Below are 16,383 nucleotides of genomic sequence, written 5' to 3'. Positions count from 1 at the left end.
CTTCAGGAGGTTAGGGACCTTACTAATAAACGCCTGTTGAAGTGAGCCAGGAAAATTCATCAGCAGAATCTTAAGAGCCTCCCCAAGTGCCTCCTTAAACTTGCAGCTTTCAAATGACTAGTTCCAACTTGTTTTTTTCTAAGCTGTGATTCCTAGAACGCATATGTGTTTTTATAGAGAGTTGTACTACACTTCAGGTAACTAGAGGATTTCCTCACTATTCTTATATGCAGGTTTCTATTTATAATGTAGGTGTCATGCTGGCTTTTTTAAGTGTAGTGTTATTTTATAACTAATATTTAAACAGTGGTTCATTATGACCTGTACCTTTTTCTTCCAAACACACACACATCACATATAATTTCCTTCCTTCAGGTTTCAGCACTTTTTCCCTCTGTGTATTAATTATGTTACACCATAGAGTGCTTTTTTTTGTTTTTAATTTTTTGTGTATTTGTTTATTTTTGATAACTCCTCTGTTGTGACTGTGAATGCTATTCTTAAATATCTTCCGTAGTCTTTGTTTCTTCTGCAAACTTAGTGAGTTTTAAGTTCCATCAATTTGGTCATTAATGAACCATTTCAATATGGAACATTCTGAATATGAATTAAATAGAAATAGTCCATTGAATTTCAACAAAAATTGTCAAGTTATTTCTAAACTACCAAAAGACCAACCATAAAATGAGTGGGTATTGACCAAGTATACACTCTGTTCTCTAGCAACACTGAAATGCTCTGATTAACCATGGCCATAGTGGAAGTTTGGGCAACTCTTGGAATACTGTTTAATGGCTTATTTGAACATAAGTGTTCTATTTCACAATATATCACAAGAGTAGTGCTTATCAAATCAGATGTTTACTTGTGAAACTTTCCTAAACTTGATGTTTTATGTAATTAAAAATAATCCCAGGGCTTCCCTGGTTGCGCAGTGGTTGAGAGTCCGCCTGCTGATGCAGGGGACACGGGTTTGTGCCCCGGTCCGGGAAGATCCCACATGCTGCGGAGTGGCTGGGCCCCTGAGCCATGGCCGCTGAGCCTGCGCGTCCGGAGCCTGTGCTCCGCAACGGGAGAGGCCACAACAGTGAGAGGCCCGTGTACGGCAAAAAAAATAAAAATAAAAAAATAATCCCAGAGTATGTAAGGTACACCTAGTAGGCAGTTCCCTTGGATATCTCCTGAGTAACTAAAACTTAAGCTGTCCTAAATCACATTCATAACTTCTTAGCCTTTCGAACTTGTTCCGCTTTGTGAACGTGCAAATAATTTATAATTTAGTGAATGCTCCCTCTCCCTTATCTCCCATGTCCAATCAGTCAGTCCCCAGACCCTGTTACTTTTATCTCCTAAAAAGCTTTTGAATCTGTCCATTTCTTTCTTTTCCTTTGGTCAGTACTATAATTTACGCCACTCGTGTTCACACATGAGTTAGCCTTATACAATGACTGGTTTTACCTCCTTTTAATCTATTCTGCCTTGCACCAACTCGTTCTCAACACTGTAACCAAATTGAGTACACTAAAGTGCAGATGATAAAAATCTAAATTACTTTTTAAAAAATTATTTATTTATTTTTGGCTGCATTGGGTCTTCTTTGCTGCATGCGGGCTTTTTCTAGTTGTGGCGAGCAGGGGCTACTCTTCGTTGTGTGGCCTTCTCATTGCGGTGGCTTCTCTTGTTGCAGAGCATGGGCTCTGGGTGCACAGGCTTCAGTAGTTGTGGCATGCGGGCTTCAGTAGTTGTGACTCGCTGGCTCTAGAGCACAGGCTCAGTAGTTGTGGCACACGGGCTTAGTTGCTCCACAGCCTGTGGGATCTTCCCAGACCAGGGCTCAGACCCGTGTCCTCTGCATTGGCAGGCAGATTCTTAACCACTGTGCCACCAGGGAAGACCTAAATTGCTTTTTAACAAGATTTACAAGGACCTTTCAGGGTCTAGGTCCTGCATCCTCTCCTGTGTTATCTCTTGTCACTCTTCATACCACCATTTCTCCTTTTCACCACAGATCCTCTAGCCAAACTGAACTGTTTTCAGTTTTCCAAATGTACCAGATGGTGTCCGGTCTGGGATGCTGCTTCCTCTGACTTTCTTCATGGGTCTTCACTTTTGCTAACTAGTACTCATCCTTAGGACTCGGTTTAGACACCACTTCTGGGGGAAGCCCTCCCTTATGTCCCCATAGGGTTTTTTTTTTTTAGTGTGTGGAAGGGTGCCCTTCCCATGTGTTCTCTGGGCATTCGGTGATTGCCCACTTGCCCCACTGTGTTATGATTCCCAACTGGATGTGAAATGAATTTCTGTAGAGCAGGGACCGTGGCTTATTTGTCAGACTCCTTAGTACCTCACATTGGGCCTGGCCTGGCATGTTGTTGCTGCTTAGTAGATATTTGTGAAATGAATAAATGAACGAATAAGTGAATGATGTATTAATGTGACTGTTCTTCACTAACAATGCTATGCACAATTATCCAAAGCAAGGCTTGAGTTTTATTACTGGTAACATACTAATTTTTAATATTTTTATGTATGTTTACTATATATTCCTATTTCATTTACTATGCTGATTTTATTTAGGCATAAAACATTTAAAAAAAATAATTCTTGACTTTCTTTTTATAACCTTGAGATTTATCCCTGCCTCAGGTGGAGGATGCACTATCCTATCTTGACCAAGTGAAGCTGCAATTCGGTAGTCAGCCTCAGGTCTACAATGATTTCCTTGACATCATGAAGGAATTTAAATCTCAGAGGTAAAAGATATACGCGGTTGTACTCAAGCTTTGTGCTTGTTATGTTGATTTTGGAAGGAGGATGTAGCTTATTCTAATCTGCTGAAAGATAAAGGATGCTCTTTTGGGGGGGTTTATGCTTTTATTTTCATGGGTCGTGCTTTTATATACTGCTTTATGAAAATTGCAGGCCCTAGACCTTTGTTTTCTGCATACAGGTAAATTTTTCTTAAGTAAAATTTTTCTTAGTACTTCATCTCAGTCAGGGAAGTAAACTGGTAATGATTAGGCTACTTGCTTTTTGGATTGATTTAAGATACACTAATATTGTGGCATGGATCACTATTATAAAAGAGTAACTCGTCTGAACAATGTAGATAGATACATTATGATTTAAACTGGTGTATCAGAGGTTGTATCTTCCATGGGAATTGAAGTTTTAGACTTACTGCCTGAGTATCTGCTTGATAGGACTGTTACCATGCATGAATGTATATTCTGTTTAAATTGTGACCAAGCCTCTTTGATTATGAAGCTAAATGGCTTTGGAATTTCAGAGTTCTTTGTGTGTCATTAATTTTGTAATATTCAGGTTGATTTTTAGTTTCCTGTGTAGAGAACCTAGTGGAATGTGATTTTTTTTCTTGCTAGGATGCTTGTTAAGCTTGCCACTTTAATACTTGTTTTTCTGTCAGCATCGACACCCCAGGAGTGATTAGTCGTGTGTCCCAGCTGTTCAAAGGCCACCCTGACTTGATCATGGGCTTCAATACCTTCTTGCCCCCTGGCTACAAGATTGAGGTGCAAACCAATGACATGGTGAATGTGACAACTCCTGGCCAGGTTCATCAGATTCCAACCCATGGCATCCAGCCCCAGCCTCAACCACCACCCCAACATCCTTCCCAGCCTTCAGCCCAGTCAGCCCCAGCTCCTGCCCAGCCAGCTCCTCAGCCCCCACCTGCCAAAGTCAGCAAGGTGAGCACTTGGAAAACTCTGCACCGTGTGAAATCCATCCCTAGAAAGCACCCTCCTTTGACATTTTCCCTTAGTATAAGACTTGGATAGATAACGCAAGTTACAATTTCATCGGAGGAGAGGCAGTAGTCGCGTCCCTATAAAGTGGTTCACATTTACATACCATATATTTATGTATCTGTTGAAATCAACACATCAGCAACCTACAAGGACTCTTTTGCCCCCAACTTCTGCTTTTTGAACCCATGAGCGTCCCAACAGATGGCAGCTTTGTGTAGTAGTACTTGGATAGCACAGGCAGAAATGGTCATCTTATGATCAGATTACACTGTTTTCCGCACAGCCATCATTTTACAAAAGTTACTCCATTTACCAGATTAGGTCATATCAAGCTACGCAGAAGATCTTGTTGATGACGATGATGATGGGGTGTTCTTAGTCTAGAACTGTATTGATGCAGTAGTCACTAGTCACATATGTCTATATTTAAATTTAAATTAATTAAAATAAATTTTGTTTTTCAGTTGCACCAGCTACATTTCAACTGCTCAGTAGCCTTACGTGGCTAGTGGCTATTGTGCAGGATAGTGCAAATAAGGAACATTTCCATCACCTCAGAGTTTTCTATTGGGCAGAGCTGGTTTAGAAGACTTTTTTTTTTATGTGAAGTTAACTGCAACAATTGAATTGTCTTTTTTGATATTAAAGATCTATGTAGAATGAGGGTTTTTTTCCTATTCTATTTGCACCTGTTCAGCAAGTGAGCTTAAAAATTGCATATGAAAATTCTTCCTTGTAGTTGGAGACATAGCCCACTTTTAAGGTTGTGTTTAGAAAACTGGAGACTGGAAGTTTTGTATTAGAATGTGTGAACCCTCTATACTTCCCACCCTTACCCAGTGTGATTTGAGTTGGGCTAAAGTGGCCTGGCCAGAGTGAATAAAGTATTATATATGCTGATCAGACACCTTGTTTCTCTTTACTTTGACCTTTCTTTCATATGTTAAACCGTCTGTGTTCCTGAGGAGAATAACGACTTTTTCCTTTTAGCCTTCTCAACTACAAGCACATACTCCAGCCAGTCAGCAGACTCCCCCACTCCCACCATATGCATCCCCACGTTCTCCACCTGTGCAGCCTCATACACCAGTGACAATCTCGTTGGGAACAGCCCCGCCCTTGCAGAACAATCAACCTGTGGAGTTTAACCATGCCATCAACTATGTCAATAAGATCAAGAACAGGTTCCAGGGCCAACCAGACATCTACAAAGCGTTCCTGGAGATTTTGCACACATATCAGGTAAGACAGTTGCCCTTTCAGCCTGTCTTAACCAGGTTGCCCTCCGGGGACGGCTGGTCCAAGAAGACTTGAATAACCATTATTGTGTCCACTAATTCTTTTTTTTTTTTTTTTTTTATGGTATTGACATATTTATTTCTTTTTTAAACTCAGCCATGGCCTACCCTTCACTTTGTCCCCCAATATTCATTGCCCCTCTTCTTCCATACCAATGGGATTTTTAGCTGGGTATACAACTGCTCAAAACAAAGACCATGTGTCTCAGCCTCCCTTGCAGCTACATGTGACTGAGCCAGCCCAACAGTATATAAGCAAGAATGTTGGATGTGAGCATCTGAGGAGCTTCCAGAAAGAGAGTTGGTGTGTGTCCACTAATTCTTACTGGAAATTAACCAGTTAGAAATTGTGATGTGTGTTTATAAAGCCAGTGTGATTTACCTGACTTTAATTGCCTTGTAGCAGCCGGTCAGGATTTTTAAAGTCACTGCTCTGTGAACTGAATGCTTATTTATCTGGAAAGTTTAAAGAATGATTTGGGTAATATAGTTAATCTACGATAGAAGGAGGAATTTCTCTAATATTTTGTGTTTTATCAGTTGCTAGTGGTCCCCTGAGCATTCACATATACTGCCCTGGTTTTCAAAAGGAATTGTCAGCCACCATCTTCCACTCCTTTCTCAACTTCAAAGTTTGAAGCCAAAACAGGTGCTGAGAACATAGACTTTAATCTTAAGTGCAGCCCAAATAGATAACATACAAAGCCCCTACCAGACATCTCAGAAAGTGTGCAAAAGTGAGTCACTCAAAACAGTGGCCTTCTAATATGATCTCTTCGCATTTGCAATTTCCTATCAGAAAGAGCAGCGGAATGCCAAGGAAGCTGGAGGAAACTACACTCCAGCATTGACTGAGCAGGAGGTGTATGCCCAGGTGGCTCGTCTTTTTAAAAATCAGGAAGATCTGTTGTCAGAGTTTGGACAGTTCCTACCAGATGCCAACAGCTCTGTGGTAAGTTTTATTTAGAGCTACACTGTTGAGAATGGTTATCTTAGGTAAGTTAGGAAGCTGGAATCAGAAGGAGACTTTTTCTAAATGAAACTTACTTGCTTTAATGAGGGCATTCATCTCTTTCATGTGTCTTAATTAGCTTTTAAGTAAAACAACTGCTGAGAAGGTCGATTCTGTGAGAAATGACCATGGAGGCACTGTGAAGAAACCTCAACTGAACAACAAGCCACAGAGGCCCAGCCAGAATGGCTGCCAGATCCGCAGGCACTCTGGAACGGGAGCCACCCCTCCAGTGAAGGTAAGAAGGGCACAGCTGCTCATTTTGACTTTCCGGAGCAATACTAGTGGACAGTGCTCAAGGGTTGACAGTTGGATCCTGGGTATTGGGAGTTAGTTGGTGTATGTCACAGAAACTCAGTGCAAAGCTTTTTATCTGGCTTGTGAAGGAATGTTAGAATAGTGCTAATTGCTCAGATTACTGTACTTTTGAGTTCTTACTGGTTTTCTTTATATTTTCCCTCTTCTTTGCTGGTAGCTCGAAACTGTTTTTTTTGTTTCCTGCCAAGGGTTTCTGAGACTTAATTAATTTTTCCTGCCTTGTGCTAAGAAAGAAGATTTTTAAGTTTGATAATTGTTTCCTAAACAAGTCAGTGGTCTCTGAGGTCCTCTTGTGAGTAAAGCACATATGCTTTGTGGGATCTCTTTGGTTTAGGGGCTTGTCCTGTCCATGGTTCTTTGTTGGGTTGCCAGATGTTATCTGTATCATCTTAATCTCCAAGGAAGGACCTTTGGGCTGTAGCAGAGGGCAGGAGTCTTCAACTCCTGTTAGTGACCTATCACGTGATGTTTCTTGTTAGAGTAAACAACTGATGGAAAGCTGAGCCCACTCCCTTCCTCTTTGACGTGGGGCAGCTGTGCTAGGGAGCGGGCTAGGTGTATATATTGAATGTTGCTTCAGTGAATCCTAAAGCTGTATATAACACTGAAGAGATAGACGTGTTGGCAGAATTTAGTTAAAAAATAGCAAAAACTAGTGGAATTTCTTATGGTGAGAAGTGTCTGGTAAATAAGCAAATAACCACAAAGACTGACCTGTTAGGTGTTGTTGACACTTTTGAAGTACTATTGAAGAACTATTTTTCAGTGTTTATAATGGTTTCTCCTTTTGAAAGCAAGTTGAACATAATAATAGGTTATATTTCTTCACTTTAGTAAGGAGTGTTATAGGAGTAGCAGGAATCAGGTCAGCAGATACAGGCCAATGTTAGTCTCCTCCCACACTGGATTACCCACAGGTGGAAACCCTATATTGGGAGATTAGGATTCCCTATCTACCTTCTCCGGCAGTGTAAGCAGAGGCTATGGCTCCTAAGAGAGTGTACTCCAACGTGGCAAAGGTAAACGTGCTGCTTCTCCAAACATTTGTGCATTTCTTCACAGGTAGTTGAGAGGTGGCTTTTTTAAAGTAAAATTTGTGTGTGTGTGTGGTACGCGGGCCTCTCACTGCTGTGGCCTCTCCTGTTGTGGAGCACAGGCTCTGGACGCGCAGGCTCAGCGGCCATGGCTCACAGGCCCAGCCGCTCCGCAGCATGTGGGATCTTCCCGGACCGGGGCACAAAGCCGTGTCCCCTGCATCGGCAGGCAGACTCTCAACCACTGCGCCACCAGGGAAGCCCTAAAGTAAAATTTTTGCCTGGTAGTTACGTATGGCCCATTCATTTGCTTTGAAAGAGCAATCTTAAGTTGGTCTGAGTAGATATTGCTCACAAGGCGGTTATTCCTCCTGTTAGGAAAATAAACTGTTTGTTTTTTTTTTTCATGAATTTTTAAATTGAACGATTAAAAGGTAAAGGTTAAAGATTGATTTCTGTGTATTCCAGATACTTTTACAGCCTCTTCTGCCTCCATAGCTAGGAAGACAAGGCAGTGGCGTTAGTTTCCAAATAAAGTTACTTTTGGCCCGTGGAAAAAAGTGAGGATATTAATTCTAACGTCAGAGTAATGCTGTGACCATTTATAGAGAGAGTATTTGGGAAGTAGAATGATCTGTGAAACTCTGGGGAAAAAACTGACAGGCAATCTAAAATAGAGAATCTAAAATAGAGAAGAGGAGTGGAAATTTTTTAGGATGTAAAGCAAGTCAGTGGCTTGAATTCTCTCATTTGTTGCAAATTAGTAATCAGTGGTGGTCAGTGATGGAACCTTAGAACAGAGACGAAAATAAAATTCAGAGAGGGAATTCCCTGGTGGTCCAGTGGTTAGGACTCGGCGCTCTCACTGCCGGGGTCCCAGGTTCAATCCCTGGTTGGGGAACTAAGATCCCAAAAGCCAAGAGGCTTGGCCAAAAAAAACAAAAAGAAGAAAATAAAACCCAGAGAAACCCATTCTTTGAATCTTACATGTTTGTGTTTTTCCTTTTTTGCAGAAGAAACCCAAACTGCTCAGCCTCAAGGATTCTTCTATGGCAGATGCCAGCAAACATGGTGTAGGAACAGAATCATTATTTTTTGATAAGGTGAGTAATGAATGAATTGGATTTAAAATTAGCTACTAATGCCGAAAGAAAATCACCCTGTCCCCAGGAAGATTTTGTTTTAGAGGCATCAAGCTGATTACGACTTTCTACTTTTTAATATAGTTTTCAAATTGTAGGTCCTTTCAGTCTATGAGAACTATTAGTACAGCTGGAGAAATGGTAGCATTGTTTGCTTCAGTTTTGTGAAGTAGTTGCAGCAAAATACAGCATTTGCCATGGTGGAAGGAAGCTTTAAAAGAAATGCATGCTATTACTCTCAAAAGATATCTGGAACTCCCTGTTGTAGCTATCCAGATCTGTATAGTGGGGAGTGTCAGTGCACCAATTGTTGAGGACTTAAGATGACTTTTAACCTTCTGATTGCTTGTGATACTTATTTGTGGTATCATGGGAATTCTGATTTAACTGTATGTTTTCAGAGCTTCCCAGGTGATTCTAATGAGCAGCCAGAGTTGAGATTACTGGTCTGAATGGTGTTGTGTTGTGTGGTATGTGCCTGACTTCCTCCTTGGAGTCAACTTGATTAGCAGGCTACTTTCATCATGGTAGCTGGCAAACATCAGACTTCTCACTGGCAGGAACCAGCCTGGATTGATCTGGTGGTGACTTAACCTGTCTTGCACCTCTGGGGTTTTTTGTTTGTTTGTTTGTTTGTTTTTTTGCAGTACGCGGGCCTCTCACTGTTGTGGCCTCTCCTGTTGTGGAGCACAGGCTCTGGACGTGCAGGCTCAGCAGCCATGGCTCACAGGCCCAGCCACTCCGTGGCATGTGGGATCTTCCCGGACTGGGGCACGAACCCGTGTCCCCTGCATCGGCAGGCAGACTCTCAACCACTGCGCCACCAGGGAGGCCCCTCACCTCTGGGTTTTTGCAAAAGGGCAAATGATTTAGCATCTCCATGATTGGTGCCTCCCGATTGCTCTCTGCCTGTGTGAGCTGTGTTGCGAAACAGTTAAGCATCCCTGGCTCTGACTTGAACCATTTTTGAGGGCAGCCCAGGCACTTGGTGCTTTTGAGGCAAATGTAGAAGTCCAGGTCACAAACAACAAATGGTAAGGAAAGGGTGAGGGACGGGGGACCGAGTAAGTTAATTTTTAAAAGAGTGGTGGTATTTTTTTTGGTCATTTTTGAAGTACTTATTTCTTAGAGATACATACTGAAGTGTGTGTAGATGAAAAGTCTGGAGTTTGCTTTAAAATTCGGTGGTGGGGGAAATAGGCATAGATGAAACAAAATTTACTATGTATTGATCATTGCAGCTGGGTGAGTACAAGAGGTTCGTTAGACTATTCTGTCTGCTTTTGTATATGTTTAGAAGTTAATAAAAATTAAAAGTAAACATTCGTCATTTGCTCTGAAGGTACACATTCGGTATAGTGTCTACTGATTGATTGTTACAAAGAGTATATGGGAGCCTGGAGAAGGGGTTTTTGATAAACCGCTTGGCTTAGTGTGAGGGTCTCCACCCCCCACAATACTAAGTACATATCTATATATGAAATTAAAAGTCCAGATTGCTCATCTAGCCAGGCTAGTATTACTTTGTCTATGCCATTTTTTTTAGCATTTTGGATATTAAAATTCTCAATATTATAAATGGAGAAAGGAAAAGAATCAGGTCAGAGGACAAAAGTACCTTATTTTAAAAGGTCATTATTCAAGATTACCAGAGTTCGAAAAGAGTGTTGTCAAAGATTCTTGCTGTACATACCTGTTAGGAGAGGCAATAAAAGCTTGGGTAACTCTGATATGGTCCAGAGAATCAGGCATGTGAGACGGTGAATGTCTTCTTTACTCCAGGATCTCTTTTTCAGAATTTTTATTATGGAAAACTTTAAACATGTGAGATTAAAGTGAACAGTAAAATGACTCCTCATGCCACCGCCATCCAACCTCAGTGGTTCTCAACTCCTAGCCGGTGTACTTGTTTCATGTGTACTCTTACTCTTATTTGGGGACAAATCTCAGATAATGTATTATTTCATCCATAAGTATTTTACTAAGTTTCCTTTTTAAATGATACCTTTTTTCAAACATAAGCATTAACACATCTAAGAAAACCAACATTGATTCCTTAATATTGTCAAATACAGTTCAAATTTCCCCAGTCTTTTTTTTTTGCGGTACGTGGGCCTCTCACCGTTGTGGCCTCTCCCGTTGCGGAGCACAGGCTCCGGACACGCAGGCTCAGCGGCCGTGGCTCACGGGCCCAGCAGCTCCGCTGCATGTGGGATCCTCCCGGACCAGGGCACAAACCTGCGTCCCCTGCATTGGCAGGTGGACTCTCAACCACTGTGCCACCAGGGAAGCCCCTCCCCAGTCTTTTAAAAGCAATCCAGGATCTCTTGATTCCTTGCTTAATTATTTTTCTTTCGGCTGTCTCCATAAGGTCCGAAAGGCTCTGCGGAGTGCAGAGGCCTATGAAAATTTCCTGCGCTGTCTTGTTATCTTTAACCAGGAGGTGATCTCTCGGGCAGAGCTTGTGCAGTTAGTCTCTCCGTTCCTGGGGTAAGTGGAGTCAGGAGCTTAGCCCTGATGTGTGATATGGAGGTGAAATAAAACTTAGTTTGTGGGAGTATGTGATAGGCAAAATTAATTTGATTGTGGTGGGTCAGTTGACTCATAAAATGTCGGTGTCAAGAGACTCCTCTGGGAAGTCTTCTAGTTCAACTTTGGAGGTGAAAAAATAGGCAGAGAGGGCATTGGCCAAGACTAGTGGTCTCCTGATCCCCTGACCAATGTTGGAGGTTTTATAGAGACCAGTCTCTTCCAGGGTTCTAGAATCTTGACTTTGACAACCAGAAGAATTATCTGAACATTGAAGCAATATTTCTGATTAGAAAATGGCTCGTTATTGCCTGGTACAATTCTTCCATCACCACCTGAACTGGTCTTAGAGCACTCTATAAGAAAAGGAGAAGCCAAGTATTCAGAAGCACTGCTTCTTAGGCAGGAAGTAATAATCGTCATTGGAATTTGTCCAGTGGTAGTAGAGTTCTGAGCCAACACCAGATAGTGGTAGTCACACCTCAGGATTACTGCATCATGCTTCTAATTGCTCACCAATTTTTGGTTTGATTCTTCAGGAAATTCCCAGAATTGTTTAACTGGTTTAAAAACTTTCTGGGCTATAAGGAGTCTGTACATCTGGAAACCTTTCCAAAGGAACGAGCCACAGAGGGCATTGCCATGGAGATAGATTATGCCTCTTGTAAACGGTTGGGCTCCAGCTATCGAGCCCTGCCAAAGAGTTACCAGCAGCCCAAGTGTACAGGACGGACTCCTCTCTGTAAAGAGGTAAGGCCTTCCTGAGAAAGGATCAGCCCTGAATCCGCAGCTTCCTCCAGAAGGGAGTGGTACCTGGGATGGAGAATTTACATGAATGAGGAAATCAAAATGCTTTTCTGTCTTTTTTCAAAAGAAAATGTTTTATACCTTTATTGAGAGCCTTTTTCTTACTATCTTTTAAAACTTACTAAAGGTGAAACTTGTAATGTTAACTGTTTCTTCCCTCCCCTAAAGTTTTGTCTTTTTTATTGAGAACGCTGAATCACCCGAAAACTTTGTTACACTTTTGTTTCAGTTTCTCTTCTTTTACCCAAAGGTTTTAAATGATACCTGGGTTTCCTTCCCCTCCTGGTCTGAGGACTCCACCTTTGTTAGTTCCAAGAAAACTCAGTATGAAGAACATATCTATCGTTGTGAAGATGAACGTTTTGAGGTACAAGCTCCTTTATCATTTGAAATTTGGGGAAATGGGAGATTCGGAACAAGAGGATATCTTAAATACCTACCTGGGAGGGTTGGTTTTTTAAGACAAAGGAGCGAGAGGCTCACGTTCTTCTGTGGTAAATGCTTATTGTATTTACCATGTTTTACGACTTTGTCAAATATATTAGTAATATTTTTATGACAATTGTGACTTACCCTTTGTAACTGAAATCCATTGATGGCTGAATAATACTCCTTTGAATTTTCAATAGGGTTTTAAAGGTTATTTTGTCTACATGGTATATAAAATCAGTATCTTAAGACCTAGTGGGCTTTCTTGCAGCTGTTTTAAATTATTTATCTTTAAGTGTGTATTATTTTTAGCAGGTATCTTAAAATGGTTAGCAAACCAGCTCTCCTGTGAGAACTGGAACTCCTCTTTCATATTTCTGATATTGATTTGGCTCCATTTGAAAGAAAGTTGAGTTAGGGACGTTATTTTAAAGTAGTTGGGAAGGGAGGAGCTGGAGTGAAGAAATGAGCTGGTAGAGAGCCCCAAAACCAGGAGTGGGAGTACTGAAAATGGACTCAATTCTCAGTGTGTTTAAGTGTCTAGTTCACTGATAGCAACAAAAATAGAATGTTAACTGTGCCTTGAGAGGTAAAATTACGTGCACCCTATTTAATGTATTTATTATATAAAACTGACTGCCCCTGCTCATTCATATGGATGGGAGATATTTTGCTCCTTTTTTAATCCATACTGATTTAGCTCTCTGCCAGTTATCCCCCTTCACACTTGCTTCATCTGTTTCTGGCATGTTTTGAATGAAGAGACCCATGTTGCTTGGCCACTGGCAGGCGGTTGGCCATCTCTGCCCCAGTGTTTATGAGGAGCTTCAACCATTTGCAGAAAACTCAATCATGACAGATGTTAACTTCTATAGAAAGTTTTATCAAGCTAAAGAAAGCATTTCTTTTTTACCTATGTTTAGTAAGTTTAGATGATGTGTGAGAAAGCAGAGACTGGCCTCTGTTTTTGAAAGGATATTCCTATGCTCGACTAGTATGCCTGCAAATGAGAGGCAACAGCCTCATTTCCCACTTGTTATTACAGGAGTGAAGACGCAAGAAATGAGTGTGTGTGCACATGCACGTGCTTAGGATTGGATGGGATGGACTAGTTTGAATCCTTTATACATCAGGATAGGTTAACATTCCTGCAATACAGACAACCCCCAAATCTCAGTGGCTTAAAAAAATAGATTTATTTCTTCATCATACTACATACGCATGATATTTAGCAGGACATTCTGCTCCTCAGAATTACTTGGGGACCTAGGCTGACAGAGTGCCACCATCTTGAACAGTGCCAGTGACTAGAGGGAAAAAGAGCTCAGATGGATCTTGCACCCTTAAATGCTCTAGCTTAGAGGTAATAGACATTACTTTTTTTTTTTTTTTTTTGCGGTATGTGGACCTCTCACTGTTGTGGCCTCTCCCGTTGCGGAGCACAGGCTCCAGACGCGCAGGCTCAGTGGCCATGGCTCATGGGCCCAGCTGCTCCGTGGCATGTGGGATCTTCCCACACCGGGGCGCGAACCCATGTCCCCTGCATTGGCAGGCGGACTCTCAACCACTGCACCACCAGGGAAGCCCAATAATAGACATTACTTTGACTCACCTGTGCAAAACTCATTTGCCAGAACTAGTTGCATGGCCCTATCTAATCACAAGGGAGCCAGGAAGTTCAATCCATCATTTATCCATAACTGGGGAAAAGCAGGGGGGGACCAGAAATATTTGACAAAATGACTGCCGTAGTCCTGAAACTACAAAAATTAGGAAACACACAGACGTTTGGTCATAGACCCTTGAGACTGCTCGTTTACTTCATTTTCTCTTTCTCATCTGGATAATTTTGTGTTAAGCCTTGGAAAAAAGTTAATTCAAAGGTTGCTAGTCATATCCTTAGCCAGGTCAGGCTAAGCCCTTGCTAGAAAATAAAATGCCAGAAATTCAGTAAGAATTTAAATGGTTACCCACAGATACGACATTGAAGTCCATAAGGAATGATAGCCACTGCTCTTATTATTACTAGATGTGAAACAAGGCTATTAAATATTTAAACATTTCAAGTTACCCTGAAAAACCTTACTCATGAGACTGATTGGTAATCTTGAATGGTCTTTTTTGGGATTTCATTGTAGTGGTTGTCATTGTTTGCAACATCTTAGTAATTCATGAAAGTTCAGGGGAAAGTGTCTGTAAGGTTGCCTCCTATTAGGTTCCTCTGGTATGGGGGCCGGGGGCCAGTAGTCCTAAGTAAAGCACACTGGTGGTGGTACAAGCGTTAACTACCTCTTAGCCATCATTTATTGGATGTTTGTTGCATGCCTGGCATTGTGCTAAATCCTTTACGTGGATTGTACTGTTAAATCCGGAAAACAACCTTATGAGAGTAGGTTGTATTATCCCTGTTTTACCTACAAGGACACAGAGTTTTATATGGCTATGGTATGGCAGAGCCAGGATTCAAATCCAAGGAGTTTGACTTCTTCTACCTTATACTCCTGACAGCTATTCTGTTCTGGTTGGGGTCCTGAGCATACTTTGTCTTTTTCTTTAGCTTGATGTAGTTTTAGAGACCAATCTGGCAACAATCCGGGTTCTGGAAGCAATACAGAAGAAGCTTTCCCGCTTGTCTGCTGAGGAACAAGCCAAATTTCGCTTGGACAACACCCTCGGGGGCACATCAGAAGTCATCCATCGAAAAGCCCTCCAAAGGATATATGCTGATAAAGCAGCTGACATCATTGATGGTCTGAGGAAGAACCCCTCCATTGCCGTCCCAATTGTCCTTAAAAGGTACCTCAGTGAATATGCCCTTCATGCTTCAGTGTGCTTCTTGACAGACGTAGTGTCCCATTAAATAAGATTCTCCTTTTCGACTTGGTTATCCCATGAGACCTCCATTTCTCCCCAACCCTGGTTGTAGGAAATCAGGTGGAGTGTGGGGTAGTGGAGCTTCCCGATGGGGTTCTGTGTAGCCAGCAGTAGAGAACAACCCTTTAAAGTCCATAGTGGAATGCTCTGTGTGTTTGAGGTAATATTTTAAAATAGAGAAAAGAACAAAGAAGAAAACAGCCACCCATGTTCCTGCCACTCAGTACTAACCAATGTTCACATCTTTGTTTTTTAATAAGAAAAATCACGTTGTCTTTGTAAAATTGATATGTGTTATTTAAAAAGACTTAGCTTGCCATTTTTACCAAGAATGTCTTCTTTCTCCTAACAAAACTTCAGCCTGAGGTATAGAGGGGCTGTTGAACCCACCTAAGGCTAGGTATCAAGGAGGAGGCCAGGGCTGAGCCCCAGGCTCCTCCAAGCACGTGGCACTCTGTACTACGCTATGAATCCCAGCTAAGATTCATAGGGGCCTCCGTCTGTATCACCTGGTGAAAACTTACCTGCTGCACAATGCACAAGTGCCCAGATTTTATTGTTCCTCCCTAGTCTTCTCCTCAAGAGCTGGCACAAACTGTTCCTCTCCTTGCCAGTAGCATTTAACTTCTGTCTTTGAGATGGAGGATATTCTTCAGTTCTAGTGCTGGTCTTGATTTTACTCTCCTCTAGAGTATTAGGATCAGTTGTTCTCATTAGAACGTCCAGACTGTGGCCAGAGGAACATTATTGTGCAAGTTCTCTGCTCTTAGACTTTTGCATTTACATTAGCATAATAAACGTTCTCAGAAGTCCTGTAGCAAAGAAACTTGTTTCACTTTGTTTTAGCTGGCCAAGGAAGAGAACCTCCTTTTCTAGGGTATTCTGTGGAATGTTGTTTGAGAAATAACTATTCTTGGCAAGATTTCTGACTTTGGGACAAATTAATTCCCCAAAGTAAGTCCTGAATGAGTAATTTTCTCATGTATCAGAGTTCAAGACTGGTTTGAATAAAATTTACCCCAAAGTTGCCAACGGTTTTGACAGATCTGCTATATCTTTTGACCTTCGGAATAAAATAAACCTGACATATTTCTTACTTCTAAACCCTTATGAGATTAGGTGCTGTTACCCCTGTTTTACTGATAAAGAGACAGTCTTATATGACTAATA

The 16,383-nt window shown here is 41.5% G+C and overlaps 1 protein-coding gene across 4 annotated transcripts in view; it reads left to right on the top strand.

Annotated features, from left to right (window-relative positions):
- The window catches only part of SIN3A (SIN3 transcription regulator family member A), a 66,611-nt gene that overhangs the window by 27,982 nt on the left and 22,246 nt on the right, over positions 1–16,383 (top strand). For all 4 annotated transcript variants that reach the window (XM_081227780.1, XM_081227779.1, XM_081227781.1 and 1 more), the window contains exons 4-13: positions 2,647–2,753; positions 3,428–3,710; positions 4,761–5,012; positions 5,868–6,020; positions 6,160–6,318; positions 8,446–8,535; positions 10,946–11,064; positions 11,643–11,853; positions 12,161–12,277; positions 14,897–15,135. In XM_081227780.1, the coding sequence (XP_081083906.1) occupies positions 2,647–2,753; positions 3,428–3,710; positions 4,761–5,012; positions 5,868–6,020; positions 6,160–6,318; positions 8,446–8,535; positions 10,946–11,064; positions 11,643–11,853; positions 12,161–12,277; positions 14,897–15,135 (1,730 nt within the window). The remainder of the gene's footprint in view (positions 1–2,646; positions 2,754–3,427; positions 3,711–4,760; positions 5,013–5,867; positions 6,021–6,159; positions 6,319–8,445; positions 8,536–10,945; positions 11,065–11,642; positions 11,854–12,160; positions 12,278–14,896; positions 15,136–16,383) is intronic.

This window comes from Mesoplodon bidens (assembly GCF_964165515.1).
Source record: "Mesoplodon bidens genome assembly, chromosome: 3".
NCBI classification, from domain to species: Eukaryota; Metazoa; Chordata; class Mammalia; order Artiodactyla; family Ziphiidae; genus Mesoplodon; species Mesoplodon bidens.
Note: the sequence above shows the minus strand (reverse complement) of the source record. Positions and strands in the feature narration are given on the sequence as shown.